The following is an 18,577-nucleotide window of genomic DNA, read 5'->3' as shown; positions in this document are numbered from 1 at the left end:
TGCAGGTTCTATTACAGTTCTCAATGTTAAGAGCTGAGCACAGCAGCTCGAATGTTTCCTAAAGCTACCTTGTTCAACAGGGATGATTTGATCATTGGATTCTTGAATGCTATCTAGAATAAGACTTTCTAGTTGGTTTCTATGCCATGCTGAATAGCAATATTCAGTAGTGAGAAGCATTGGTACTGTATTTGCCTGGTTTCAGGATGGCAATTACATTAGTCTGTTTCAAAGCTTTGGTAACTTTCCACTTCTCAAAATATCACGGAAGAATTCAATGAGCCACAATTTCTGATTGCTTTAAGAAACTGTAGATATACACCATCAAACCCAAAAGCTTCATTTACTTTTAATATATCCAAGGCTATGTCAAGTTTCTCAATGCAGAGGTCACTTGAATAGTCTGTATGTCATTTTAGATGTAATCTCTTTATGTACAATTCATTTATTACAGTTCATGCGTGTGCCTTGTCTATTTTAGTTTCTGTAATCTTTATTACTCTGGATGCAACAGAGTTAGCATTCATATGTGTAACTGTGTTTGATGACTTTGGATCTGTACCAAATTTTCTTATAAGGTTCCAGGCTTTCCACCTAGAATGTGTGAACTTGAGCCCTGACATTGTTTTATGCCATTTTTCTTTTGTGTCCTCATTGGAAGTTCCCAATGGGTTATCAGCTATTGTGTCATTGTGAGATTCTTCACATTCAGCAAATAAATCATTGCATTCTTGAGACCATCTGGGGATGTACTCCTTCTGGAACCCACATGGAATACATTTACTGGCATTAACTTTAATTGCACCCACATATTGTTCATAATTAGATGGAACTAGGGAAATCCACTGAAAAGTACTGGGTATTTCAAAATGAATATCAGGGCTTTATGGCTTTGTAGCATTTATCATATCAAATGAAAGAGCTACTCAAACATATCTGTTTGTATACCAGTGCACACACTCATGCACTGTATCTTCTGTCTTCCATTAGAAAGCACTAGTAGCAAAAATGCCAACTAGTGAAGAGAAAGGTTTTTGTGTTCTACTGTTTGCAAGGACTAGATCTGTTGTTATGGTGCAATATGCATTCTGTACTAAGTTCCATTGTAATCCTCCAAGTGATGACAACATCCATAGATGGAAACATCCGTTTGAAGACACCACCTGTCTTTACAAAGAGAAGAGTATTGGAAGACCAAGAATGACAGAAAAAGGAGTTCAACAAGTGATACAGTCTTTCATGCATATCCCCAAGAAATCAGTCTGGAAGGCTAGTCATGAATTAGCAATTCCAGTGATATCTGTGTGGAGACTTTTAAGGGGACACTTACAGCTACATCCCTATCTCAAGCAGTTGTTACAAGCTCTAAAACCTACAGACTACAGTTTAAATGTCACCTCTGCAAATGAAAAGTTGCTGCACGACAATGAATATTTTCTAGATTATGTGATCTTCAGTGATGAATCAATATTTCACTTAAGTGCAAATGTGAACATATTTAACATGCGCATCTGATGATCAGCAAATCCCCATAAAATGGTACATTTGCAACAAGACTCCCCTAAACTGAATGTTTCTTTTTGTTTTTTGTGCCAGGATGACTGAGCATGTTTTGCAAGGCCTTCACTAAAATACAATCTGATGCCATGCGATTTTTGCATTTGAAAGTTCATAAAGGATCACATGTATATGCTTTCACTACCAACTGATCTACCCAACTTAAGAGACAGGACTGAAGTAGCTGTTGCAACAATTACTCAGACACTCTGACCGAGATTTGGGAAGAACTCAATATTAACTTGATGTGTGCAGTGTGACAAATGGTGCTCACATTGAACTTGTGAAAAAAACTGTTTAAGTTAATTTTTCATTTGATGTATCATTTATTATCATAAGCTGAGTGTAATAAATGCTACAAAACCTTAAAACCCCAATATTCATTTTGAGACACCTGGTATTATCGAGACCTTTATGAAACAGTTCCTCATTCATCAACTGAAAATTCCATAAAGATGAAGTGGGCTAACTGAAATTCAGTGACATAATTAATTATGACTTGCCTAATCAGGAGAATAGTCTTATATCCATATGTCAGATCAGAAGGTTACTGGATCTTTAAGGTTGTATGCAAATTATAGGTTGTATATATCTATCCATTTATTTAGAATGGCTCCACTGCTGTCTTCTTCCTGATATCCCCAGAAATGACTATGGCTGTTGAAATTACCAACATACACAACTAGATGGCTGAAGGATCTTGCCTGTGGATTTGCCATCTGGCTTGCAGAGGTTTGTAAATATTTATACCAATGGTGTCAGCAATCTCTACAGCTAAACTAAAGAGATCTGCTGTTCTGTCTTGGTACATTACATTGTAATCAGTGCAATGGGATCTCAACACATGTTGCAATGCATTTTCACCATTTGTAATTCTGCAAGCCCTTGTGGTTTCTGTAGGAAGCAACACAATGGTGTCCAGGAATTCTCATGAGCTCATTTATGACTTTGTTTATATGAATTCAAGGTGTCTGTTCTTCTGGACACGTCTGAAAGAATAGGCTCCATACATTCATATAATTGATTCACCTTGATGGGCAATGAATCCACAACCTTCAGTGCAGATGCACAATAACATTCGACCTCGGATGGAATCTAAAAATTAGTGAGCATGGATAACACAGATGGGGACTGTAGATAGGTGACACTAGGTGGGAATGTAGGTCAGCCAGGGAACATGTCAAGATAGTTCATCCATTTGCAATAAACACTGTGTCTAGATGGCGCAGCGGTTAACGCAACTGCCTAGTAAACAGGAGATCCGAGGTTCGAGTCCAAGTCCAGCCGACATTTTCACTTGTCACTGTCAATTCTGCATAAAGTTCTGATCCATCATCAGTTTCTTCCCTTCCTTTTCCTTTTTCCTCCACTGCACCTTCAAGTTACATAATATTTATTACTTCCTTTCATTATAAATCTCATACTCTCATTAAGACTCCGAAATGCTGCAAGACTTTGTGGTTTATTTAGTAAGAAATACAAAGAGGTCCAGGAATTCTGATGAGATGATTTGTGACTTTCTTTCATTATAAAGTACATCTTCTCCTCTCCAGTGTGAAATGTTTGAAGAATTTGTGGTTTGTGTTCACTAGATCTCCAAAGTGTTGCCTGCCTGTCCCTAGTCACAGGCCAACTACCGTCACCCACCGAGAGGGAGTTGTTGCCATGGACGGGATCTAGGTACTAGTGTAGCTACGTCATCAACATAATAGATCACATGTGGAACATGATTTGTATAGTCCTCTGCGCTCTACTGGCTTCTAAATTCAACCTTATATAAAGCCAGTTAGCTTGGCTTTGTAGAGAAGGACACTCTTTTATTATGTCTGTTAGTTGTAGAACGCTATGATAGAATTACTGCAGCACTGATGACAGACAGCCTACAGAAAGACGTGTTCACCGATCCTGGTTCCTGAAGAGCCTATCATTTGGAATCGTATTGCTAATGGTGTACTATAGAGCTATTAAATTATTAAGCACTATCTCCCCTTCCAGGAATAGTGTTTTTAACAAAGTTATGCAGAGTATGGTGTGAGGACAATCACGTAATTTATGAACAATGTATTTTCAGTGATTGCTTTATATAAAATAAAATAAAAATACTTCTGCATCACCCTGTATTAGGTACTTTATACTGCTAGTTTAAAACACACCATCAATCCTTTAACAAATGCCTAGTTTGACAAATAGGATACAAAAAAAAAATTTAAATTTTTTATCATATCATAATTTTCACTATCAGTTGTTTATAAGATGTTAATATACTGGCTAAAGAAAGATAATTATTTCCACTTTCCTTACCTTGTAAGATTGAAAACTTCAACAAGTTTGTGTCCAAGAGTCCTGGAATATTGAAAACCTTCACACTGAAGAAATACTTCTGCTATTAGTTCATTGTCGGGACGTGACATAACCACAGGCCGGAACAGCTGCTTCAGATTATCAGGCAAATGCTGTCTACCACCATAACCTTTGCCTGCAGGATTGAGTGTGACAAAAATCCCACAGTGTGGATTAAGGGTCACCTGAAATGGAACATGCTACCCGTTACATAATAACTAATAGAAGTTACATAGATTCACCGAAAAATCCAGATTAAGAGTACGTATACAGACATATCTGTATATGTGAATAGATAGCTACTCACCAAACTGAAGAGATACTGAACACCAGACAAGCACCTACATAGGGCAATAATCAGCTAAGCTTTCAAACAAACTCAGTTCAGACAAATCACTGGTTCAGATCAGTAAGGCTCCAGTCTCCACTGGTAACACACAAGGAGAGTAACAAGTTATATATGTAGACTTTTCTGTGAGCTCTCTTAGACTCATTCTTAAATTCCTTGTGTGTTCTTGTATTTAAAAGATATTGCCTGAAGTTTTAGTAACTGTAAGTGTGCAGGTCTGCTGTCTTCAGTTGTGAGACACCAGGAGAGTAGCAAGTTACATATTCAAGTTTTCTAATTCTTAAGTTAGTACTACTAGGGTGGATAGGGTGTGCGCATGCCGTGTGCAGATGCAGGAGAAGCTGGCTGCAATTTGCAAACAGCTGAAGATTCTTTAGATGTGTTCTTCCTATTGCATGCTCTTGTCTTGGGTTGTAGCAGCAGCAGAGAATATAGTGCGTGGCTATGCTAACCTCAGGCTTTCCTCGTTTCACCCAAGAGCTCTGCTGCTGATGCACTTTGCAGTGTACACAGTGTGGGGATCTGTCATCATCACAGAGTGGTTGGTTGTAATGCATTCACACTGTTCAAGGCTAAGAGTCAATGTGGAGGCTGATTATCTGGCCTCACCCATTCAACCTGTGACTGGGCAATTGGCCACTCCCTCAGCAGGATTTGAGCAGGCACATAGTGACAGGGGTTTGTTACTTATTAGGAGCGCAAATGTTAGGCATATTATGGGGCACATTCAGAAAATAATGTACAGGACTGGAAAGAAGTCCAATGTGTGCTTGGTATGTCCGATGGGAGGCCTCATTTGTGATGTAGAGGAGGTCTTGCCTGCAGCTGATAAGAGTGCCAGATGCAAACATCTGCAAATTGTAGCTCATGTTGGCATGAATCACACATGTCACTTGGGTTCTGAGGCCACTCTTAGTTCATACAGGCAGCTGGCAGAAGTGGTGAAGACTGCTTGGCCTCATTCACAGGATGCAACATTGTCTCCAGAGTTTATCAGGGTCCTTTGTTTTGAAGCCAAGTGGTGGGGCTGAAACAAAGGCTCTGTCAACTCTGATACAGTATTGGCTGCAAATTTCTCGATCTGCATTATGGGGTGGAGAATTGTAGAACTCCTCACGATAGTAAAATGCTCACCACTTTATACACAAAGGGCAAAATTAGACAATCTATAAAGACATTATGACAGTCAAAATTTTAACAGTAAATTGCCAAAATATTCATAAAAAAGTTCCTGAATCACCTCCAGGAAAGTTCTTATGCTCTAATTATTCTTGGACCCGAGAGCTTGGCTGAAACCTGAAGTAGAAAACTTCAAAATATTAGCAAGGCAAGAAACATATATCAAAATGACAGATTAGACAGCATAGAAGGGGGAGTGTTCATTACAGTTGACAAAAATTTTGTGTCTATCAAGGTTGAAAATGTGTCTGACAGTGATGGTATGTAGATGCGAGTAACAGGCCTACGTGAACTCACATTAATTCTTGGATATTTTTACCAGCTGCTTGATTCTGCTGTGGCAGTTTTAGGATTACTCAATCAAAGACTACATTCAGTAGCATGGAAATACCTGGATCATGGTACAACGATTGGAGGTAATTATAATCTATCGAGTATAGATTTGGACGTCTGTGGATTCATTGCAGATGGTAAACAGCTAGTCTTGCAAAGTAATTTCAAACATATTTTCTGAAAACTGTCTTAAGCAGCTAGTTTGACAGACCAAACGCAACGAAATATTTTAGACAGTGCCAGTACAGAGATGGGATTAGTGATCATGTCATCATAGAGAACAATAGTTACTGCAGCTAACAAAACCATGAAGAAGACTAAGAGAGTATTTTTGCTAGAAAGAGCAGATAAGTTGTTGTTAGTATCCTACTTAGACAATAAACAGACATGATTTTGTTCCAATATGATGGATGCACAGAAATTATGGGCAAAATTTAAACTGATTGTTAATCACAATATGGAGAAGTATGTGCCTAATAAATGGATTAAGGAAGAAAAGACTCACCATGGTTTAATTTAAAAAAAAAACTGAAAAATGCTGGAAGCAGAGACTGTTGTGCTCTTGGTTCAAAAAAGAATGCACAACTGTAAACAGGTTACAGTTCAAAGGTACTCAAAGTATCCTCCACCACACACTGTCAGGTGGCTAGCGGAGTATGGATGTAGATGTAGACATTCATGGATCTATAGAAAGACTGATATGTGAAGCATACAACAATTTTCACCATCATACCTTTGCAAAAAAAAATCTTGCTGAGAAATCAAGAAAATTCTCGCCTGGCATAAAACTGCTATGAAAGCTGAAGACTTCTGTTCAGCAATTCATTCATCAATCTGGTATGGCAATAGAAGCTGAAGTTTTAAATTATGCATCTAAGAAATCATTCATGTATGAGGACTGACAAACATATCATTGCTGACTCTTGCACAGACTCCCATACGGAGGACATAGCAATAGCATCCCCGGTATAGAGAAGCAACTGAAAGAGTTCAAAACAAATAAGTCATCAGGTTCAAATGGAATCCCAATTCAGTTATACAGAGAATACTCTATGGCACTGGCCCCTAGCTCATCTAGAATTTATCGTGAATCTCTCTCTCAGCACAGAGTTCGACGTGACTGGAAAAAAGTGCACAGTTTCTGTATATATGAAGATTAAATGAATGGACCCACAATATTTCGGACCAATATCCTTAACATTGGTTTGCTACAGAAATCTTGAACATACTCTGAGTTTGAATATAATAAATTTCCTCAATATAGAAAAATTCTTGTCCACAAATTAGTGTGGATTTAGAAAGCATCAGTTGTGTAAAACTCTTATTACCCTTTTTTTCATAAGATATGCTGTGAATCATGGATGGAGGACAAGAGGCAGATTCCATATCCTTAGATTTGTGGAAAGTGTTCGACACTGTGCCCCAGTGCAGGTTGTTAATGAAGATCTGATCATATGGATTATATTTCCAGATGTGTGCAGCTTGAATACTTCTTAAGTAACAGAACCCAGTGCGCTGTCTCTGACGGTGAGTGTTCATCAGACTCATGGGTATCATTGGGAGAGACCCAGGGAATTGTGATAGTATGGCTCTTATGCAGCCGGAAACACGTATTCGTGTGGGCTGAGGTTCTCATAACAAATCTCCCCAGCTTCACATGGATAGCACTAAGCATCTATGATCAGATGACATTTCTGGTGCAGCAGTAATTTTGTTTAAGAGTCACTGTGTAGTGTTATGACTAAAAATCAGAGAACAATGATAGGTAACTGAATATCATCACTTTCATATAAATTAAGTGATTTAGACCATAGAAAATCCAGGATGGAATGTATCAATAGGAGAGAAGGAAAGTTGCTACTCACCATAGAGCGGAGATGCTGAGTCGCGATAGGCACAATAAAAAGATTCACACAATCATAGCTTTTGGCCATTAAGGCCTTTGTCAGCAGTAGATACACATACACACACGCACACACACACTCACACAAGTGCAACTTCCACACACGACTGCAGTCTCAGAGAGCTGAAACTACACTCAGGAATTTGGGATTACATAGCAGGAGAATTTTGCGGATGGAGAGAAGGTACTGCAAGGAGGATTGGGCTTGGTTGATATGGTTTTGCAGGACTATGTTGGTGAGGGCTAAGGATTGGTGGAATCTGAATAGGTGGAGGTCATTGTGGAAGGAGGGGTGGCAACCAGAAATGGGTAATTTGATGGTAAGGCCATTAGGGGGGATTTCATGAGCCAAGCAACAACGCGGAACAATATGTGGGACTGGGATCTGGGTAGGGATAAGGAAACTTTTCTGTATTGATGCAGATGGAAGGAGCAAGGATCCATGGTGGTGCAAAAATGCAAACAAATACGTAAGAAAGTAGAATTACGTCTGAAAAATTACGCAAAAATACACCCAAATATGTGTTAAAAGTACGAAATACATGCACAGAGGAAAAAAAGAGATGAAATCTGAGGAAGACAACGATAGTGGAAGGTGAAAGCTGACTAAAATTGGTGAGAAGTCACAAAGGTCAAAGTAGAGAATAACTAATTATTAATAAATATATACTGTGGGTAGCAGGTTTGAGGGCAGTTAAGCATAGAGAAGGAGGAGTTTGGGGAGTGGGGAGGGGTTTGTAGTTAGAGATGTAAGTTCATGTGGCACCGGAAAAGTACGGGAGATGACACGCAAAAATACGGGAAGTGACACAGGTAACGTGATCAGTATGATGGTATAGGCTTAATTATATCGGCGGGAGTAATGTGGGACATAAGATGCTGCACCAACTGTCAGAATAGTCTTGAGGTCACGTGTTGCGTGTGGCTGAGTCCGTTGATAAAGTGTGGCTCATAAGTAGAGCTTGCAGTGCGGTTCGTAAGGCAACAAGAGAAACACAGAAAAGAAAGGAAAGAAGGATGGACATTGACTATAGCGATGCAAAAGAAAGTAGTTACAAAGGAAAACAGCACAGGGTTAGGATCGAAGAAAAGCCGTCAGGCAAAAAACAAACAATGGAAAATCCAGGTTGGAATGTAACAATATGGCAGAGATGCTGATTTGCGATAGACACAATAAAAAGATTCACACAATCATAGCTTTTGGCCATTAAGGCCTTTGTCAGCAGTAGACACACATACACACACTCTCACACAAGTGCAACTTGCACACATGTCTGCAGTCTCTGAGACTGCAGATGTGTATGCAAGTTGTGCTTGTACTTTACCACCAGACAGCTGAGCCTGACTTCAATTTTACTCTAAAGTTTAACGTAGAACCAGGAAAACATTCTGCTTCTGGCGAATATCCAAATCACTGAAAGGTGGATGCTAGGTTTAAAGGCAGTAACAAATCCATAGTCCAACTGGGTTTTCAGGCATGCACTGTAACAGGTGACCACAGACCCAACTCGGGTTCTGCTCAAGCTTTGTTGTTGTCTAAAGTTGTGGCAGCAGGGCAGCACTATATGGCAATGCCATCATCTTCACAGCAGTAATGGACTTTTAATTGATCATAGTTCAGCACATTTATAGAAGGTTTCTATAAAATTATACACACAATCTCTATTTGTCAAAATCGGATCAAAATCCTACAGTAGTTCCTGAGATTAGCCTGAACACAGAGATGAAAGTGAGCAAGATACGTCAATTTATATATATAATGAAGATGCATCTAACAACTAATGAGCTTCTTATCAGGCGTCAAGACCCAAAGGATATCTACCAGCCACTGAGTCATCCTCTGCCTTGTAGCATCATGTGAATATGGCATGGAGGAGTATGTGGTCAGCACATTGTTTTCCCAGTCATTTTGCAGGCTTTCCAGACTATGGAGCCATAACTACTCATTCAGCTAGTTCTTCAACTGGCATCACGCATCATGCCTCATGATGCACAATGAATTTAAATATAAGTAGAATTACTGTTATTAATCAGTTAAGTATCCACTCACACAGTCAACACCACAACACATTGTCAGACAATTACGGAGTCACAATTTTGGGGTTGCTGTGGGCAGCAGCAATATGAAACAGATAACAGTTGACATGAAGTGCTCCGAAAGGTGCCAACTTTTAACGATCAGTCCTTGGTTTCTAGAAGCCAACTTCTCACACCGTTAATGTAGCTAGTTTACTGGGGGGCCATAGTATACTAATTTATGTAGGTTACCAATTAATAATAATATCAGTATAAATGTGGCTCAAGGTGCTGGCCCACAATGTCAGTATTAGCTCATGAGTAAAAATGTTTGAGTAACACTACTCTACATATATAAATGATCTGATGGACAGGAGGAGCAGCACTCTGCAGCTGTTTACAGACAATGCTGTGGTGTTTTGGGAGGTCTCACCACTGAGTGACAGTGGGAGGACAAAAGATAACTTTGACGAAGTTCCTAGTTGGTCTGATGAATGGTAGCTTGCTCAAAACATATAAAAATCTGAGAAAGAAAACAATCCATAATGTTTGAATACAGCATTAGTTGTGTGCTGTTTGATACAGTCACATTTATTAAATATTAGGCATAACATTGCAAATAAATATGAAATGAAATCAGCATGTAAGGATGGTAGGAGGGAAGGAGAATGTTCAACTTTAGTGTATTGGGAGAATTTTATAAACGAGGGGTTCACCTGTAATGAAGACTACATAGACAACACTAGCACAACCTTGTTCTTGATAAATGCTCAACTGTTTGGGATCCCCACCAGATTGGAATAAAGAAAGACATGGAAGCAATTTAGAGGTGTGCTGCTAGATTTGTCACCAGCAAATTTGATCAATGACGTGTATTATGGAGATCATGATGCTCTTTTTGAGGAAAACTATTGAGAAAATTTAGAGAACCAGCATTTGAAGCTGACTGCAGAATGAATCTACTGACATGTTTTGCGAACGGATCATGAAGATAAGATACAAAAAATTCGATCTCATACAGAGGAATATAGGCAGCCGTTGTTCCCTCGCTCTATATGTGAATGGAACAGGAAAGGAAATGACTACCGTATTTACTCGAGTCTAAGCCACACTCGAATCTAAGCCGCACCTGAAAAATGAGACTCGAAATCAAGGGAAAATAAATTTCCCGAATCTAAGCCGCACCTGAAATTTGAGACTCGAAATTCAAGGGGAGAGAAAAGTTTTAGGCCGCATCTCCAAATCGAAACAAAGTTGATCCACTGTAATATGAGACAATTTAGGTCGAATGAATGACGATACAGCTACAGTAGTTTGGTTCGAGTCGTAAGCTTAGCAGTTAAGCTTTACCAGGTAGCCATTGCTATGCGTCAGGTGCTCCGTCCGTATTTATACGGGTACCCTTCCTTTTTCACGTGCTTTGTTTTGAATTGATTGCTTATTTTTCTTTGATCTGATAAGCGCAGTTTTCTTTGTTATAGGTGTTTACGTCACTCTACGCTGAATATGCATTACTGTACTGTGTCATGCTTTGTTTGTCGTACTCTGATACTGCGTGTTTACGGCCTGTCGCCGATCGCGGCATGGCTTGCTTTTGTGCGCCCTACCGCCGCTTACAATTAAAAAAAAAAAAAAAAAAAAAAAAAAAAAAAAAAAAAAAAAAAAAAAAAAAAAAAAAAAAAAAAGATAGAAAAGAAAAAAGAGAGGAATCGTCTCATTAGCGAATCAATGGCAAGAGACTGCTACTTGTTGTTACTTACACTGCTGCTTTCTTTGATAATGATCAACAAGAACCAAATAATAGTCTGCGTATGATGGAAGATGTTCTGAACGAGAGTTTAGCGAAAAATTTTCTCCGTTTGAAAATCTTTGCAGGCGCCTCTTTAGTACATTACATTCTGCACAGAAATTAGAGTCATCTTAGATTTAAAAATCTAGTCAATTGCCTCGCTTCATTTCTGACTGTATCACTGTCTAGCATAAGAATAATACAAATATAAACATGACATGATATGTATATTCTTCCGCGTTTGCTGTTGTCTCACTCTAGTTTTGTGGTTTATTACGCAGACAGGATTTAAATGAGATAGCAGCAAACACGAAACAGTACATGGCAAAATGTTTATGTTCGTATTATTCTTATGGTGACGAGAATACTGCATGTGATTCACAATTTATAAAAGTTCCTATTAGCAACCATCTCTTCTCACAGATAGGAAAAAATTCAGAACATAGAGTTGGCCATATTGACAAACATCCTAAACATTCTTGCAAGTCGGGTTTTCGTAGTACATTGAAATGCTGCTACATTCGAAGATGAACAATATGGAATTTGTATTTACTTCGTTGGATAATGTATGAAAATGGAGTGGTCGAAACTCGGCGCGGAGAAAAAAAGCTTGTCTTCCACCTTTTTTTAAAAAAATGTATTTACTGACGCAGAGGTTTTGGCGCCAGTATTTATCTTTGTGCCTACAAAGCATGCCTGTGTAGCGCTACATATATTCGGCGGCAGAACTAAGTTGTGGTGGCACTCACCGACATTTTAAAGAACTTCCGCTTGCTTTGCACTCGATTCTAAGCCGCAGGTGGTTTTTTGGATTACAAAAACCGGAAAAAAAGTGCGGCTTAGACTCGAGTAAATACGGTAGTAATGGCACAAAGTACCATCCGCCATGCACCTTATGGTGGCTTGCAGAGTTTCTATGTAGGCAGCTGCTTTTCCCTCACTCTATTTGTGAATGGAACAGGAAAGGAAATGACTAGCAGTTGCACAAGGTATCATCGACCATGCACTATATGGTGGCTTGTAGAGTATGTATGTAGATGTACATGCATGAATGATGGCTGGAAACCATGCAGGGAAGCCAGGGCAGGGTAGTGGACCACTAGGAGAAACACAGAATGGACAGTACCAGGAAGAAGGTGGGTACTCTAAAATAAGAGAAAGACATAACAAAAGCAAGGTAAAGGGGTGCTATGGTGGAATAAACAAAAGTAAGAGACCATGTGGGAATGGTGTGGAGAGAAAGGAGCAGAATAGAATGTGAAGAGGAGAAGGGGCAGAGACATGTCAGAGTTAGTTTCTACAGGGAATCATATAACTCTCTTGAAACATGCCTTTCCTAGACTGATGTCTGAGATACTCCTCTGTGATACTGACAAGGGGGAGATTGAGTCAATAACCAAATCACTGAAGACTAAGGACTCTCATGGATATGATGGAGTGCTTAGCAGAATATTAAAGTAAATGCACATGTTAGCCCTGTATTTAGCCATATTTGTAATTTTTCCTTTACGAATGATTAAAGTACTCAGAAGCTGCTTTATAAAATGGGAGAAAGGGATAATGTAGACAATTTTAGACATATTTCTATGCCATCAGTTGTAGTGTTTTGAGAATTTCTGTGTAAAGTCTAGAACCACTCGGCCTTCCACAGTCTCAAACACATGATATTTTAGATGTGACTGGGAGAAAGGAACCCTATCTACTGTGCATCACCTGTCTGTGTGTGCAGGTGTGAAATGAGTCATGAGCAAAAGGTTGACGCGGTGGCTGAACAGCACCAAAAAGTACTTCTCAGGTGATTCATGGAAGCCGTAGTGAAAGCACACGGAAGAACCAAGGAACTTCTGTGTTAGTCTGTGTTGTCTGAATTGTGACTATTGTTATTGACAAAAGAACAATCGAGATTCTGAATTGTGAATAAACTCTTATCTTGGACTAGCTGGAGGCAAGACATATTTGATGATATGTTTGTAGTAGAGACACGGTTGTTAAGCCAACTCTTTTCTAAATGGACTTAAATCGGTTTCAAATGTGAGACGATATGAGTTACTTATGAGAAGTTAAATGATTACGTGCGAAGTGTGAATTTTGTTCTTATGAAGCTCAAATATACCAATAGTTATTGAAAAGTATTCTTTGAGTACCAAATTATTTCGTGAGTGGCGAGAGAGTCTTTAAGGTTACTGTAACTAGCAACATTCTACAGAGAAAAAGTTTATGGAGATTCCAGAAGCCAGCTATCCAGAGAGGAAGATCGGCTGTATACACCAAGTAAGTCAACTCATATAAGAGAAGTGGCAAGGTTGAAATCCAACTTCACACATTCTTGTCATCAAAAAACGTTAGACAGTGTTTGCTAAAGTTATTGAAAAGGCTATGTTAAGTAAGGATAATTGATCATTATATATTAGATAATTTGCTATCAAATGTACATTTCAGCTTTCGAAGTCATTTAACAACTGAAAATGCTATATTCTCTTCTCTCTGTGAGGTACTGGACGGATTAAACAAAAGGTTTCAAATGCTAGGCATATTTTTTGATTTAACTAAGGCAGCGTTTGATTGTGTTGATCACAAAATATTGCTCCAGAAGTTGGACCATTACGGAATACGGGGAGTACCTCACAACTCGTTCACCTCTTACTTTAACAACAGACAGGAAAAGGTCATTATTCACTGTGTTGAGAATGGCTGTGATGTGGGGTCTGACTGGGATATGGTCAAAAGGGGAAGGGGGGGGGGGGGGGGGTTTGCCTCAGGGATCAACTTTTGAGGCCACTCCTGTTCCTTATTTATATAAATGATATGTCCTATAGTATTATGGGTAATTCTGAAATATTTCTGTTTCCTGATGACACTAGCTTGTTAGGAAAGGATGTTGTGGGCGACATTGGCTCTGTTTCAAACAGTGCAGTTCATGACATAAGTACATGGCTTGTAGAAAATAAACTAATGCTAAATCACAGTAAACTTAGTTTTACAGTTTCTAACATACAATTCAACAAAACCCGACAATTTAATTGCACAGCATGGGCATATGATTAGTGAAACTGAACAGTTCAAATTTCTAGGTGTTGAAATACATAGTAAACTGTCATGGAAAGTGCACTTTCAGGATCTTGTTCAAAGTTTTAATGCTGGCATTTTTACTATTCGAACGGTATCTGAAGTAAGCGACACAAAAATTAGTCTACTTTGCTTATTTTCACTCACTTATACCATATGATATTATATTTTGGGGTAACTCTTCCCGTTCTAAATGGATATTTTTGGCTCAGAAATGGGCTGTTCAGGCAATAAGTGGTGTACATTCATGAACCTCTTATCGGCCCCTATTCACTAGTCTGGGTTTTTTGACATTGCCTTCTCAATATATATATTCTTTACTTCTGTTTCTTGTTAACTATATCAGTTTTTTCCCAAGAATTAGCAGCTTTCATTCAGTTAATACTTGGCAGAAATACAATCTGCATTCAGAGTACACTTGCTTAACTCGTGCAGAAAGGTGTGCAGTATACTACTGTATCCATTTTCAATAAGCTACCACAAGAATTCAAAAATCTTAGCAGTAATCCATGCACTTTCAAATTGAAACTGAAGAGTTTCCTCGTGGGTCACTCCTTCCATTCTGTTGGGGAGTTCCTTGAAAAATTAAGCTGATTCTTATGTTACATTGTTGTTGTGTTTACTTAAACCTATGGCATGACTTTTTTGGGTTCATAAACAATTCATTTTATCTGATATTACTTTTATGTTCTAATTTCATGTGCTGACACATTCCATGACCTTGGAGATTCACTCCTCAATTTGGTCCTGTGTAAATAAATAAATAAAAAGACAGAGAATAGCAGTGACACAATTCATATCACTTAAATTATTGAAGTTAAATAAAGCTACTCGTGCTTTTTGGAGTCTATGCAGTTGTGTGTATGAATGTGTGTACTTTTACTAGAGAAAGAGCAATAGCTCAAAAGCTAACGTAAATACTGTTTTCTGTTGCATGCTTCTACATGCCACACATCAGTTAAATTCTTATTTTTTTCTTTTTTTTCTTTCTTGTGGTAAAACAGTGAAAACTCAGTTTAAAAAGGAAATTTGAATCTAATTTCAACAGACATAGGAAATTATCACTTACTTCTTCATCAAGGATCTTCACAGTTTTGAGTCCAAGTTTCAGAGCCATCTGTATTGGTTGAATCTGCAAAGATACTGCAGAAAGAGTTGCCTCATCAAGCCTGTTGAATTCATCAAAGCAGCCCCATGCTCCACATTTAACAATACCAGTGAACATTCGTGCCATTGATGTTACATCGATAGCCTGAAAAAATATTTTCCTTTTATTGCAAATCACATTCATCTAAGACAAAAACAACACTTCTATGATAGTTTATAATTAATATCAAACATATGGTCTGAAACTAAATAATTTCATGTAGCAGTTGAAAAAAATTGATTTAACTATTTTATCAAACATGTAAGTCAGATTAAATTCATCATGTTAAATTACAAAACAGTGTAAGAACTGGCCAAAATCTTCAAAAGTTCTATAAAAATAAATTTTAAAAAATCCCCCTGAAACTGGATGCACCAGTGTAAAATTATTACAATAATGAAATTCTCTGGATAGTAATAACAAAAACAAAATCAGACAATAGAAAATCCAGGATGGAATGTAACAATACTGTATTATGAAAATAAAAGTTGCTACTCGCCATATAGCGGAGATGCTGAGTCACAGATAGGCACAACAATAAGACTATCACAAATAAAACTTAGCCAGTAGGGCCTTCATCAAAAATAGACCACACACACACACACACACACACACACACACACTTGACTGCATTGTCAGACAACAGTGTGGCTTCAGCTGTCTGAGCCTGAAAGCTTTATTTGCGACAGTCTTTTTGTTGTGCCTATCTGTGACTCAGCCTCTCTGCCATATGGTAAGTAGCAACTTTCCTTTTCATAATACTGTTACCAAAAAAATCATTAAGATAACAATTCCCCTCACAAATTATTGATGGGTGGCACATATATATAACACACAAAATGTATTCCTTTTCAGATGCAGCCACAAAGACCCTGTATGAATGAGTGTCTTAGAAAAAGTGAGGGAGAAGGAAAAGGCAGCTAGGTTGAGAGAAGAGATGCTGGAAAACAAGAAGAAAGACGAATATTGGGACATAAGAGAGGAATTTTGTCAGCATAGGGAAGATGTGGATAAGTTCTGGAACAATTATAAAATAGAGGTGGTAGAACATGGGAGGATCGGAAGGACTGCTGAAGGAGGAAGGAGACAGTGTGGAAAATAACAAGAGAGGTAAGGCTAGGAGAAAGGGAGTAATGGATAGCCAAGAATGGAGACTAAATGAGATTTCAGCCTGTGGACTGCACAAACTCCTTGAATCATTCACCCTCTCTCTTCCAATACTTCCCATCCTTGACCCATCAGTCTTCCCCAACTGTCAGCTGCATCAGTTCTTTCCTCGTCCCTCTCACACATCTGCCTTGGCAACTGTGCATAGTCACTTTTCTGTTACATGCAGCTGTGTTAAATGCAGGTGAGTGATTGATTTAGATTATTTTTAATTTTTGTAGGTTTTCTGAAGTACTGCCACTCTAAGAGAGACTTATTGACCGATTTAGCACTTATTTGTACCAAGAAGGAGATAACAGTTGGTAGAAACATGATGTTTGGGATTAGAGTACTTGATATCAAGGTTATCTGCACCCAGTGCAGAAACTAAATTTAATTACAATAAAGAACAAAATGAAACCTCCCAGTGAAACAAAACTTTAAAGAGAGTGATAATCTCTTGAGAAACAATAATGTCTTCAGCTTTAATGAAATACCTGAAAATAATGTAGAATAATTACAGCAGAAGTTCAGATGGAAATGTTGATTCTGAATAGGCATTTGACCAAATGAAGAGAAAACAGTTGTGGCAGCTTCTCCAGAAACTTGTGTATGAGAAGCACATTTAAAAAAATATTATACATACACAGGATGTCATGGAAAAGGATTCACAATGTTTAAACTTTAATAGCTAAAGCAGGTATAAACGATGGTCTGATCCAATTGTGATTTTATAGTGCTTTCATGAACCGTGTGAATAGCCATTCATTTATTTTTCTTTTGTTTATGTTCAGTTGCCAGTAACTACATGTAATTTACAAAATGGCTAGAAACTTGTCCTCCGAGCAAAGAAAGTGAATTTTAAAGTGTTACCGGAAATGTGAAAACATGAAGGAAGTGCAGAGATGACGGAGGACAGAGTTTGATATGTGCCACCATCACTTGTAACATTAATAAACTTACACAACACATCTGAGAGGGAAGAAAGTGTATGAGATTTGAAGAAGTGATGGTGTAGCATGAAGAAATCAGTAGTGGATGAGGGAGGAATGGATTCAGTGGTACAGGATTTCACAAGATCCCCAACAAAGTCCATATGGTAATCTGTGCATGAATCATGTCTGAGCAAATCAATTGTTCGGCACATTTTAAAGCAAGGACAGATGGTAAGTGTCCCCTGACTTGGCGTTCCAGGTTTACTTTTCCAACCTGTACCCTTTTTCCTAAACTTCATCAGTCCTTTTCCTTCACCCCTCTTCCTTCTCCTTCAACCTTTCTGCCATTGACTTCAAAAGCTTGTACATGTAATACCTTTTGTATGTGTGTTTTTCTGCCACTTCTTGGTGAGTAGATTTTTTTTATCTATCGATCATGTTCATTGATATATAGGTCAAGGTGGGTATCTTGGACAGACTAAAGAGATTTCTCTGCTGGGTGCATCCATTGGTTGGCTTTTAATGTGCACAGAGATTCGGCACAGTTAACAAATTTTGTGGTTTGAGTTCATCTCATCACCTTCAAGATTACTTGTATCCCCATATCATAAATTATGAAACTGCTTGGTAAGTGGATACTGAGGAGGCAATTTGGGCAAATCATTGAGCAGCCAGAACTGATCACATAAGTGAAAATTGATATATAACTGTGATGTCTGCATAAGATAATCACAGACAGCTTAGAAATGAAATCCAAAGGACTCTCCTCCTTGCATTCCATAAGACTGATTATAGCTCTGGTAATGTTGAGCTTCCA

General features: G+C 38.4%; 1 protein-coding gene across 1 annotated transcript in view; it reads right to left on the bottom strand.

The window, feature by feature from the left end:
* Window positions 1-18,577, bottom strand: part of LOC126161972 (cytoplasmic dynein 2 heavy chain 1) — a 778,966-nt gene that overhangs the window by 450,126 nt on the left and 310,263 nt on the right. Inside the window, 2 exon segments of the mRNA XM_049918163.1 lie at window positions 3,859-4,082; window positions 15,602-15,784. Coding sequence (XP_049774120.1) covers window positions 3,859-4,082; window positions 15,602-15,784 — 407 coding nt within the window.

Source organism: Schistocerca cancellata, chromosome 2, assembly GCF_023864275.1.
Source record: "Schistocerca cancellata isolate TAMUIC-IGC-003103 chromosome 2, iqSchCanc2.1, whole genome shotgun sequence".
In the NCBI taxonomy this organism is placed as follows: domain Eukaryota; kingdom Metazoa; phylum Arthropoda; class Insecta; order Orthoptera; family Acrididae; genus Schistocerca; species Schistocerca cancellata.
This window is presented reverse-complemented; position numbering and strand designations above follow the sequence as displayed.